The 13671-nt window shown below is 33.3% G+C and overlaps 1 protein-coding gene across 4 annotated transcripts in view; it reads left to right on the top strand.

Moving 5' to 3' along the window:
* The first annotated feature begins 1465 nt into the window (after positions 1–1465).
* The window catches only part of LOC109072359 (ral guanine nucleotide dissociation stimulator-like), a 24108-nt gene continuing 11902 nt past the window's right edge, over positions 1466–13671 (top strand). The window contains exons 1-4 of one of the 4 annotated variants that reach the window (XM_042773142.1): positions 1466–1716; positions 2404–2577; positions 12246–12293; positions 13515–13601. In XM_042773142.1, coding sequence (XP_042629076.1) covers positions 2419–2577; positions 12246–12293; positions 13515–13601 — 294 coding nt within the window. In that variant the 5' untranslated portion in view covers positions 1466–1716; positions 2404–2418. Of the gene's footprint in view, positions 1810–2403; positions 2578–11100; positions 11369–12245; positions 12294–13514; positions 13602–13671 lie in introns of those variants that run through there. The other 3 variants (XM_042773141.1, XM_042773140.1, XM_042773143.1) reach the window with 3 other exon arrangements.

The raw sequence follows: 13671 nt of genomic DNA, 5'->3' as shown, positions 1-13671 counted from the left end.
TCCTTATTTTTGTTGTTAAATGTCTTCTTGCCTGCAAGGTCCTCCCATAAAAATATTGCAAGGTCGGAGTGGAGGAGTCCACAGCTGGCACTCTCCGGTCAAGGATTAGCTTTAAATAATCACCCTGCTAGGAGCTGCCCAGCCATTCAACAGCATAAATCATTTACATCAAAAACTTCAACACCACTGGCCACTTAAAATGCAGGCCATGAAACAACACCAGGCAATAAAATACAACCTTGACAATGTGTGAGTGTTCACGCGCGCGCACACACACACACACACACACACACACACACACACACACACACACACACACACACACACCCACACACACACAGCTAAATGGGACTTCTTACTGACATAAAGCTTAAATCTTTAAATAAAGATTTATAAATGGGTTGGTAGTTGACAAATAATATCAAAACAATATTTTAGGTTAAAATGTATTTGCATATAAAAGAGTGAGGCTTTTTTTATACAAAAACTCCATGTAGTCACTCAGTTAACATGACATCATAGAACCTTAATTGCATAAAAAAATTATACAATAAATAAATAAATAGGAAAACATTGATTAAAATTATAGAGGAAACAGCTATCAAAAAAATAAAAATAGTAAAATAAAATAAAAATTGCAAAAAAAAAAAAAAAAAAAAAGTTCAGTGCAATGGGGGCTAGAGCAACATAAAATGAGATAATAAACATATAATGAAAATAAAACTAACTGCAAAAAAATTAATTATATTTTACTTTTTTTATTCAGATGGATGAAGGAAAAAGTGGATAATAACATGAAAGATATATAAGAAATATAATTATTTTATGTAAGATAAATTAAGGGAAATAATGTAGCTGGAATAGCAGCAAAATAAAATAAAATAAAATAAAATAAAATAAAATAAAATAAAATAAAATAAAAAAATTAAATAAAATAGTAGCTAATTGCAAAATTAACAAATGATATCTAAAAAAAATAACATTATTTTATTGCAGATGGTAAAAGTAAATGATATATAAAAAATATTTTTTGATGAATGAGGGAACTAAAGTGACTGGAGTAGCAGCAACATACACTAAAATTAAATAAAAATGGTAACTCCAAAAAACATATATATAAAAAAAACATTATTTTATTTCAGATGAATGAGGGAAATAAAGTGGCTGGAGTAAAATAAAGAGTGACTGCAAGAATAGCAAATGATTTCTAAAACATTATTTAACACTGTTTTATAAGAGATGGGGGGAAAAGTGGCTATAGCAGTGCAACAAACTAACAAAATAAAAAAATAAACAAACAAACGTGAAGCTGAGTGGCTATGCATTGCGCAAACATAGAAACGGGATGTCCGCGTCGCCTCGCGCACTACCAGTACAGACAGCTTCGTTTATTTTTTATTACAGCAATCTTGTTGTGTCGCGACGCGTCCGGTGATTTTGCCCGCAACGCTGCTTCTCTGAATTTACCGGGCACCGCTCCTCATCACCGCGTCCAGCCAATGACCACACGCGCTGGAGTGACAGCAGGAACTGCGCCCAACTCGCCGCCCGCGCCTCACCAGCGCAGACCTCACCAACAGTCAGCTCGCCGTCTTCATCGCGCCGATAAGCATTGACGGGCGAAGCAGGAGGGGAGAGATATGGAGGGACAGAAACTCTGACTTCCGAGGAACCCACACGCAGGGGCGGATGGACGCGATATTGGTCTCCTAACAGGTATTTCTGCGTTTAGGTTTGGTGTGAATGAACGCGAATGTTCGTCTTCTTCTGTGAAACGTGAAGAGAGGATGTGTCATATACAAGCAAACTGTAAGTTCATAAAGAAAAGTTATTAATAAAAGCATTCGCGTCCTGTGCGGAACGTATTTTGATATTGCTGGGCATTAAAATAACATTATATGAAATTTTGATACGTTCCTGTTAAGACTCAATAAACTGAAAATACAGTTAAGCTGTGTGCTTTAGGCAAGGGTTAGGGTTAGGTGAAAGGAAGCTTTATTTTCCTGTAAGGTTTGACCTAATTCACTCTTGTTTTGCACACTAATAAATGTTTATCCCTGACTAGTGAATGACCGCATTCAGAAGAGCTGTACTATGAACTATGATGTTTATGAACTCGCACTTGTTTCAAATATCTTGTTTATTGCTGTTTCTGACAATGGCACTGAGTTCTGATGGTGAGCTGCTCGCTTTCCATCCTTCTTTTCCTGAAAGAGACCTCTGTCTGTAGGCTAATATAAATACCAGTGAGTAAAAGAGGAAAAGGTGAGGGAGGGGCCTGAATTCAAATTCAAAGTTGTCTCTTGGCAAAGGTTAATGTAAATGATGAAAACAAATGATCTACCAGGCGTACAGCTGCCTGTTCCTCTCCAATGACCTCTGTTTTGTTTTTTGTTTTTTCAGGCCAGCAGCACCATCATGCTCCCTCGAAGTATGAAAACATCTGGAGTAGAGCTGCCGGGAGTGGGACAGAGAGAGGTGCCCCTCGTTGGATATAGACCCCTACAGCCTGAGGTCAACGGCCCAGCAGATCAGCTGTGGAAGGAGGATGAGGACAAGGAGGCTGATCACACACAGGTAAGAGGACAATGACATCATGATTTACTCCTGATTTCAAAAACTTTATGTCTTTGAAAGTAATTAATCTTTGTATTCAGCATCAAATTAATCATTAGTGACAGTAAATACATTTATAATGTTGCATAATATCTGTTTTCTCTATTCTGTTCATCAAAAAATCCTGAAAAAAGTATCACGGTTTCCAAAATAATATGCAGCAGCACAACTGTTTTCAGCATTGATACTAATCAGAAATGTTTCTTGAGGATCAAATCAGCATATTAGAATGATTTCTGATGAATCATATGACACTGAAGACTTGAGGAATGATGCTGAAAATTCAGCTTTGCATCACAAGAATTAATTACATTATTTAAATATATATAAATAGAAAACTTAAATTTTAACGTTTTACACTATTACTGTTTTTACTGTAAGTTTAATAAAATATATGCAGCCTTGATGAGCAGAAGAGACTTCTTTCACTTTCTTTCTTTCAAACATTAAAAAATCTTACTGACCGTAAAGTGTTCAGTGTATTTTCCCACTTTTTCTAACCATATAAAATTAGTCGTTCTTAAAATCAGATCAGTATTAGATAAAAATCCACAAGATGTCATAATTCAATAAATGTAGGAGCAAAATAAAACAAACCAAACAATAAAATAAAATAAAAAATAAATAAAATAAAATAAAATAGGGGTCATTATTTATAATTATTATAGTTATTTATTATACTATTGTTAACTAAAACTTGAAATGAAATGAATAGTAACTAAAAATAAAATAAAATATAAAAAACAAACTTAGTTTATCTCAGATATTTGCCGAGGCAGCACTTCTCATTTTCATTTAAAACAAAACAAATTAAAATTAAGAACCTAAACTTAAAAACGATATATATATATATATATATATATATATATATATATATATACACAAATGACAAAAAAACACAACAAAATTACTAAAACTTAATAAAAAAATTGAAAACAGAAAATATAAATATAAAACCAAAAACTATAATAGTATATCAGGGACCTGTTTCATAAAACAAATTTACCAAATAAGCCAGGCTTGTTTCAGTTAGTCTGACTTATTTTGAACCAAATCAACTGATGATAAGTCAAACTAACTAAAATAAAACTGGTTTATTTGGTAAACTTGTTTTATGAAACAGGCCCGAGTAATACTTAAATAACACTGCCACCTTCTATGTAAATTTGGCTTTAAAAAAATACAAGTTATTTAACTATTATTGTGACCTTCAGGGGCATTTTCATAAGCCCTGGTTAATCCTGATTATATTACAAGTATACAAACTGTACATGAATACTACTAACAATAACTCCATTTCAACCAAAGTGTCATTTAGGGACATATTTCTTGGATCAGGTCTTGCTCATTGGGTAGGGTTGCTTTGCTTACAGTGGGTTTCTGTGGTAGGTAAGAGCACACATATCTCATACATATGTTTCTAAATGCTGTGGTGTTCTGTGTTAGATCAGCTTTCACTTGTGAATTAAAACTTGAAACCGTATATTCAGCCGTGTTGTGACCCTTTCGCCCTGGTGTTTTGATCAGAAGTGACATAGGCCTTGTCCTTATGAGACATTTAATCATAAGGAAAGTGAAGCTACAGTTGCAGAGTTCTCAGAAAAGCTGCAGGGCGTCACTTGTGACTCGAGAGGGTAACTAGCTGCAAATGTTACTTTAAAGAGGGTCAATTACATGACTAACTGTAATGATATAAAGAGGCCAAGCTGAAAGTTAATAAAATTCAAATATGCTCATCTGGTGCTCTGTGTTTAAACCTGCTTTGTGTTTGTTTTAGCGGGAGCCGATGTGTTTTGGCCGTACTGTTGGTGGTGAGTTTCTTATCAGCCTATAAGGCAAAGCCCTCGTGTGCTGCTGTTTGACCCCACCTGGTATTCTCTCATGATCTGTGTTTATATACCGTCAGCTGCTGCAGGCGGCTTTGAGATTACACGTCATCAGCTTACATACAAGTGTTTCCTTCAAATCAAACGAGCTTTCAATGAGCCACAACCACTTATTATACCTCATTTTAAATAATTGTGGTCGTCACAATACCAATACTAGAGAAATATCACACATTTTAAAACTAATTGCGATATATATATATATATATATATATATATATATATATATATATATATATATATATATATATATATATATACAGTACAGACCAAAAGTTTGGAAACATTACTATTTTTAATGTTTTTGAAAGAAGTTTCTTCTGCTCATCAAGTCTGCATTTTTTTGATCAAAAATACAGAAAAAAACTGTAATATTGTGAAATATTATTACAACTTAAAATGATAGTTTTCTATTTGAATATACTTTAAAAAAAATAATTTATTCCTGTGATGCAAAGCTGAATTTTCAGTATCATTACTCCAGCCTTCAGTGTCACATGTAACATCCAGTCTATCACATGATCATTTAGAAATCATTCTAATATTCTGATTAATTATGAGTGTTGGAAACAGTTCTGCTGTCTAATATATTTGATGAATAAAAGGTTAAAAAGAACTGCATTTATTCAAAATAAAAAAAAAAATTCTTATAATATATATTCTAATAATATATTTTCTTTACTATCACTTTTTATCAATTTAACACATCCTTGCTGAAAGTATTGATTTTATTTAAAAAAAAGAAAGAAAAAAAAAAATACTGACCCCAAATTACTGACTAGTAGTGTATATTGTTATTACAAAATATTTATATTTTAAAAAACATAGCTTCTTTTTTTTTTTTTACTTTTTATTCATCAAAGTATCCTAAAAAAAGTATTACATGTTCTGAAAAAATATTAAGCAGCAGAACTGTTTTCCAACTTTGATAATGAATCATCATATTAGAATGATTTCTAAAGGATCATGTGATAATGATCCTAAAAATTCAGCTTTGCATCACAGAAATAAATTATGATTTAAAGTATAATAAATTTAAAAACAATTATTTTAAATTGTAATAATATATCACAATATTACATTTTTTTTCTGTATTTTTGATCAAATAAATGCAGGCTTGATGAGCAGAAGAAACTTCTTTCAAAAACATTAAAAATAGTAATGTTTCCAAACTTTTGACCTGTACTGTATATTGGCTTTTAGTAGCATGTAGCAAAAAAAGATTGATCAGCAACTAGTCTGAGCAGCTTATGCTGATTATGGTGCTGCTCTTCTATCTTGAGTATTGACTAGAAATTGGTCCACCAAGGTTAGACTCATTCAACACTCGGCTTCCCAGGTCTAAAAACAGAAGCCCTGCTGTCTCATACAGTTCACTGTAGTAACTTCCCTCCTGTTCAGGTCACATGACCAGCTCACAGCTCTTTGGTAAATAATGCAAGAGTCCAGTATGAAACACACTGGCTCTTTTGTCAGGACTTGCTCAGATGACACAAAAGCAAGGCCAGAGACGACTGAACAGGATGAAACTAGTTTCGGCCCTCTCTTGATTCTTTAATGACAGTGGCAGGATGCATATGTGGAGGGCAAAATGCACTCATCGCTGTGCAGCTTCCTTGCATGTGTATCTGGGTGTAACGTAAAAAGAGAGAGGGAGGAGGGGTGGATAATTTTTTAGCTAAAAACAACCTTAGCTGACCCAGTTTGTCTACAGAATGCTCATCATGTCCCCTGAATGGTGCACCGTGGACCACATGCAGCGCCATGTGTCACTGAAACGGCTGTGGGAAAATGCCGGCACTGCATAGACTAAACCTCTCAACAACAGGGCAGAAATGATTGATTGATTTCCATTAAGCTCCATTGTGATCGTCAGTGGAGAGCATTCACATGGTCACGGTGTGATTTCGATTGGCAGAGAAAGAGGAAAAGTTGGTCGATGAGGTAATAGATGAGAACACAACAAGAGAGATAAAAAGAGAGAGAGAGAGAGAGACGAGGTATTCATGGAGAAGGCAGAAACAATAGGTCTCTCTAAATAGCTCCCCTGTGATGTATTTTCGATACATTTTGGTGAGAATGCAGCCGGCCGGGACATATAAGGTTTGCGAGGCAGCTGTATTAGCAGGGGGAGAACAGTGTGACATTTCTTTTTACGTTTTCCTTAATAACTCACAGACTTCTTTATATACCAGTCTTCTTTTAGTATACTAAACTTAAATACACTACTGTTCAAAAGTTTGGGGTCAATAAGGTTGTTTATTTATTCTGAAAGAATTCTCTTAGAATCTCTTACTAAAACCATTAAAAATAAAATTGAATATTGAAAATAATAATAAATTATACTATAAATGCAACATTTCTCAGTTTCATTAAATTGATGTACTAAAATAACTATATTAAAAATAATAATAATAATTTAACTATATAGGCAAATAAACAAACAAAATAAATAAACAAAATACTCAAGAAAATTACTAAAATTTCAACTAAAATTAAAATTAAAACAAATAATATTAAAATAAAATCTTATTAAAAACTACTCCAGTCTTCACTGTCACATGATCCTTCAGAAATCATTATTGTTAGCTCAAGAAACGTTTCTTATTATCATCAATGTTGAAAACAGTTGTGTTGCTTAATATTTTTGCGGAAACCATGATTTCTTTAGCACTTTTGACCAGTGTAATGTTTCCTTGCTAAAACAATATATATAGATATATATATATATATATATATATATATATATATATATATATATATATATATATATATATATATATATATATATATATATATATAATAATAATAATAAAAAAGGATTGGAGTATAAAGATAAATTATATAAAATATTATATAAAATTCTTTATGGTTGGAATCAACACAAAAAATTATATAAACTCAAATAACAATATCAATCTCAAATAACAGTAATTATAATTACAATAACAAAATAATGCCAATTAACAATAATTATAATTATTATATAATTGTGTTAAAATAAGTAATATTCATGAATGTTTTTGTTCTCCACATGGTACTCATTCTTTAGGCTTCAGGAATAAAATGTGTTTAAAGCTTTTTAACATCCTTAAACAGCACCAACATTACAATTATTTGAAAACTAAATAACTAAAAAAATCCGACCAGCTAATAAGTTCAATATTTTAATGAAATATTTATTGCATATTGTAAAGAATCAAAAGTTGCATAATAATATTGTTGCCCTGTGTTTTATTAGCAGGCATTTTTCATGACATGCATTACTGTTTTAAGAAGATCTCTTTCTTAAGATTGACCATAAAATGATAGCTGTTTACATACAGAAAGTTGCCATTCTTGAATTCTAAAGACAATACAATCATTTAATAAATACAATAATTGCCCTTGACCACTCAGCAAAGATAGAATCCTGTATTCATATATTAATCCTGATCATATTCTGAGTGTCATCATACTAGCCTGTTTGTGACTGAAAAATGTTGTTTGTTTACAATGGCCTTGTGTTACAATTGCCCCCAGTCTCCCCCTACTAAGTGGCAGAAAAGATAGTAAACACACAGAGCGGCTGATATTGTCTTGGGGAATTCTATAGAGGTTTTCTTGTTCCCTACCCCCGAGGCTAACTAACTCTATTGAATACAGCGGCTCAAAGCGTTTGACTGAGAGAGTAAGAGCGTGTGGAGGGAGGAAGGGCAGCATGACATGGCAGCATGTCCTGTTTCCTGTATTTGTCCAGACTTATTATGCACTTCCTGCTGGCCGAGAAAAGCCATGGAAACTCACAGCTGGTTTAACCTAAAGGCAAAATTCAAAGTTTGCAAACGTACCCAAGAATGTGAATTTCGCAACATGATACTAACAGCTGCTGTAAAAGTATCTGTTAAGGTTAATTCCGGACCTGACTCAGAGAGGATTGGTAAATGGTATGGAAATCAAACGAGTTTTACACCTTGTGTTACATAAATAAAAAAAGAAAGAAATTATTCCATTTAAAAACTGTATAGCAATACAATAAAAACACACCAAACTCTCAACATAGTAAAAAAAAAACCAAAAAAAAAACAAACAACACACTTAAACAGTTTAAAACACCCTAGAACACCTGCAGAGCAACATCTTGGCAACCAGCCAGAATGCTTAGCAATCCACATAACAACATGCTCAAAACCACTTAGTACACTCTAGCAACTGCAACGCACTATTTAAAACACCCTAGCAACTGCATAGCAACACCCTATTTAAAACACTCTAGAAACTGTATAGCAACACCTTGGTAACCACCCAGACTGCACAACATTCTAGAAACCACTCAGAACACTCTAGCAACTGCATGCAACATATTGGCAACCACCCAGAATGCATAGCATTCTGCATAGCAACATGCTAGAAACCACTAGAACACTCTAGCAACTGCTTAGCAATACATAATTTAAAACACTCTACAAACGCCATAGCAACACCATGGCAACCACCCAGAATGCATAGCAATCTTTATAGCAACATGCTAGAAACCAATCAGAATGCTTAGCACCAGATTAAAACACATGGAAACTACATAGTAACGCTTTGGCCTGTGCATTCGGAGTGGTTATCAAGGTGTTGCTATGCTACAACCCAGAAACCACCCAGACTGCATAGCAATCTATATTGCAACTTGCTCAAAACCTTTTGCAACACTCTAGCAACTGCTCAAAAACTATTTAAAACACTCTACAAACTGCATAGCAACACCTTGGCAAACCACCCAACACCTCGGCAACATGCTAGAAACCACTCATAACACTCTAGCAAATGCTTAGCAACAGGCTAAAACTGTTTAAACACATGGAAACTGCATAGCAACACATTTGCAACCACCAGATTCTGAATGATTCTCGAATGTTGCTATGCTTTCTGAGTGGTTGCCAATGTGTTGCTATGCTACAAACCAGAAACCACCCAGAATGCATATCATCACATTAATTTTAATATATAATATAAATGATTTATTTTTTTTTTATTTTTTTTTGGGATGGGACTTCAATTTGAGTGTGTATGGATTAGGTATTATTTATTAAATTGTATTTAATTAAATGAAAGGACAGGAAAGAATTCATTAGTAGGAAAGACAGAATTTCAAGGAATTTTTTTCAGTCGAGTTCAGTTTCGATGTAACTTTATGTCTGTGGTTCTGTGGCAGCGGCTCACAGAGTCAGTGATTTTCACTTTCTAAAACATGGAACTTGGTTTTTCGTTATATATATATAAAAAAACACAACACTATAGCAAATAGGATGTAATCAGCGAGGCTAACGCTCATCACTGTCAGCACTGCATGAAGTGTAACCAGAACCCAACACCTGCACGGCATGTCACCAACTTTGTGTCAATATGCTTTCAGTCAAGTCTCCCTTTTAGATAAACAGGTGTTGCCCTGTATTTTATTAGCAGGCATTTGTCATGTCATGCATTGCTCTTTAAAGAAGATCTCTTTTAAGATCGACCATAAAAGCATGGTTGTTTTAGGTGAAGACCTGTTGAGCAGTAGATTTAATGGGAAGGCTGCCATTCTTGAAATCTGAAGCCATTACATTCATGTGTATTTATTTGCTCCTGTTTCATTCATTGCATTAAACTTCACCGAACAGGTTTAGCAGCATTAGTCTACACATGCAAGGCTTATGAGAACCTGTCAAAATCATATTTTTTCCCCAAAACAAAAATAAAAAACTGTGCATAATGAAAAGGAAGCCTATTTTTGGGACCATTAAGATTTTTCCAATTGACATTATTTACATGACAAAATAGGACAATGCATTGCATGAAAAAGTATATAAAAATAATATTTAATAATAAATAATATTTAATATAATTTTATTTTAAAATATTTTTGACATATATTATAATATTTAAATATTTAAAATATTTTCCCCAAAATTAAAATGCATTAAAAAGGTATCCTATTTTCAATTTTTATTATTATTTTCATGACAAATATTGACATTACTTTATATAAATTATTCATATATAAATAATAATTGTATTAAATTTTTATTTACATATTTTTGAAAAATGTTTTATATTTTTCCATCCATATTTTCCCCAAAATGAAAATAAGAACCTACATGTGAATAAAGAAAAATAAACATATTTTAGGTTTTTAAGTTTTTTATTTATTTATTTATTTTTTCATGACAAATAAGGACATTACAAAAATTATATTATATAACATTTTATTTATGTATTTTTGTATAAAAATATATTTTTCAGTCATATTTTTAACGTCTTAAAATAAGAACAAATATTTACATAAAGAAAATCTATGCTATTTTAAAGATTTTGCATATATATATATATATATATATATATATATATATATATATATATATATATATATATATATATATATATATATATATATATATATATATATATATAATGTCAATTATATATATTTATATTTGTATAGATTTTCTTAAATTTCTTTTGTTTATGGGGGTGAAATATGACTTGGAGGTTTTATGAGATTCAACCATAAGTGAATGAAGGAGGAAGAGAGATTGTGTGTGAGTCTGTAACAGGAGTGCCCTTGTGACGTATGCATGTGTGTGTGTGTGTGTGTGTGTGTGTTGGGGGTTGGCCTAGTGACAAGCTCAGGTGTGTTTGCATGGCTCCATAACAGAGAGAGTGAGATTTGAGCGGGGAAGAAAGATAGACTAAGAATCACGCTGAATGAAATTAACACCCCCCTGTAAGCAGCAGCAAGAAAAATAGATTAAATCGAACAGATGAAAAGGCCTGAAAGAGATGGAGTTCTCCGGCAATCTATAAGGATTTCCAGGAAGTTGGCAGATCTCTGCCTGTCTGGACTCGCTGAGTTGAAGGTAGTGTTTTTTCCTTGAGTTGTTTTTCAATTTGAGGCAAATACAACAATGAATGATTTTAAGCAAGTGATCTGCAACTGAGGTAATGAATGAATGTATTGGTTTGCTTAGGGTTATGGCTTATCTCAAGACTTATATTATAAAGTATCTTGTGTTCTTTGAAACAATTTAGCATTTCATGCTCAGGCAAAATAAAAGTTTTATAAATAAAAAACTAATAAAATTAAATATCTAAAATTTGTGTTTAAATTTGAACATTGATCTTACTAAGTTATTGATGTGTGCCAGTCTACCGGAAAGCATGTGGACGTTTCAGACAGTTACTCATAACCGTGTCACTGGGTTTGTTTTTGGCCTGTTGTCTCATGCATTTTTAATGTCGGAAAATCTCTGTCAAATGTGTTGTGTAAAATTTGCTCATACATTAAGTTTTGTTGGAGATAACATGTAAATGTGATGCCTTATCAGAGATTTTAGGGTTTAAATGTCAAACCCGACACAACTGGTATTGTGCAATCTTACCTTGCTCTGAATGCAGCCATTGTGAGGATAGAAAGTCAAGATTAAGCTATAGCTAACAGCAAAGCTTAATAATTGAGCTGATATTTAGCCATTTTGAGATAAGGGTCAAGGTTAGAGTTCCCAACTGAAGTGCAGCTCAACCAATAGTGTGAGTTTGGGGCAGGACTATGTGTTTGTCCAGCCAATGGCAACATGGGGAGTGTTCAGGAAACCTGTTGGAAAACAGTCGGTTTTCACATCATAATTTATTTCATTGTTTAATCTCAATTATTAATGTTTGCATATATGCATCATCAGTCTAAACAGTGTTTACACTGGAAATATATCATGCTTTTTTTTGTCTGTGTTCTTTTAGGGGGAGCCATCCCTGATGAAGACCACATGGTACTGTCCACTGGACCTGGTAAGAGTTTTCTGCCAACAGTAATGCTTCTTTCAAGCAGTGTGTGTCAGCTGCAGCATAAAGTGAAATTTTAAATGTGTTTCGCGGTGTAGTAGCTGAAAAATGAAAATCCAATGATGGTATAGTCTCAGATGTTCAGACTGCCAGTATGTTCACATACCTTCTGATGCATATTGCACATAAACTGGCAAACACTATCTGAAGATCAGCTGTTCCGATCTGATTGGCTGGCATGTAATTTCCAGCAGCCGAGGTGCACTAGCTCTCCTGGAAACAAAATCATGTTTATTTAGGGTGCCCATCTGATAAAACAAGTGCTTTTTTAGGCAGAACTAATCAGAGATTTGAAAGTGTGCCAGGATACTGGCATCAGATTTTGAGATTGCAAAAATATTGAGAAAAATATTTATTTTTAATTTTTGTTTTTGAGTTTCACAATTTAATTCATGCATTTAACTGATCAAAAGTGACAGTAAAAAAAAAAACTTACGTTGTTACAAAAAATTATTTTAAACAATTAGTTCTTTTTAACTTTCTATTAATCCTGAAAAAACTAAAATATTAAGCAGCACAACTGATTTTAACATTCATAATAAGAAGAAATGTTTCTTGTGCAGCAAATCGGCACATTAGAATGATTTCTGCAGGATCATGTGACACTGAAGACTGCAGTAATGATGCTGAAAAATTCAGCTTTGCTCCACAGGAATAAATTACATTTTAAAACATATAAAATGGAAAACAGCTTTTTAGTTTTTAATCAAATAAATGCAGGCTTGGTGAGAATAAGAGACTTTGAAAACATAATCCCAAACATTTGAACGGTAGTATACAGTATGTCTGTGCAATAATGATTATTTATTACTTTTGGATGGACTGAAAATCAAAGTCTACACACATTTCTACAAATTTTGTCTGTGTTTTGCGAACTGACAATGTGCATTTATTGAAATGGGTTTTTCCACACAAGTCTTAACTTATTGCATGTTAAATTGTATAAAAGGGAAGTAAAAACTAAACCTTTCATGTTGGCCAAAATAAACTAAAGCAGACATTATGCCTTTAATCAAGAGTTTGGCTATACGAGGCAAATGATTCCCACAGAGAACGAGCAATAATCATTGTGACCAGGAGCAAGGCCCTTAACCTGAAGAGCTTGTAATAAGTGTTAAAATATCCACAAAATGACTGCTTGCTTACTCTGATCTGTCTCTGGTTCAGTCCACTGTGTCCGAAACGGAGGAAGACGGTATCATCTACACTGTGGTGGTGAAACAAGGGCACGGTTCCCCCCCAACCGGCCCGCAGGTGAGCCCCATCTTCCCGAGTAACGTTCAGTGCTATGCGTTCCAGAAGTTCTGTCCTGACTCCTTCACCT

Source organism: Cyprinus carpio, chromosome A16 (genome assembly GCF_018340385.1).
Source record: "Cyprinus carpio isolate SPL01 chromosome A16, ASM1834038v1, whole genome shotgun sequence".
In the NCBI taxonomy this organism is placed as follows: domain Eukaryota; kingdom Metazoa; phylum Chordata; class Actinopteri; order Cypriniformes; family Cyprinidae; genus Cyprinus; species Cyprinus carpio.
This window is presented reverse-complemented; position numbering and strand designations above follow the sequence as displayed.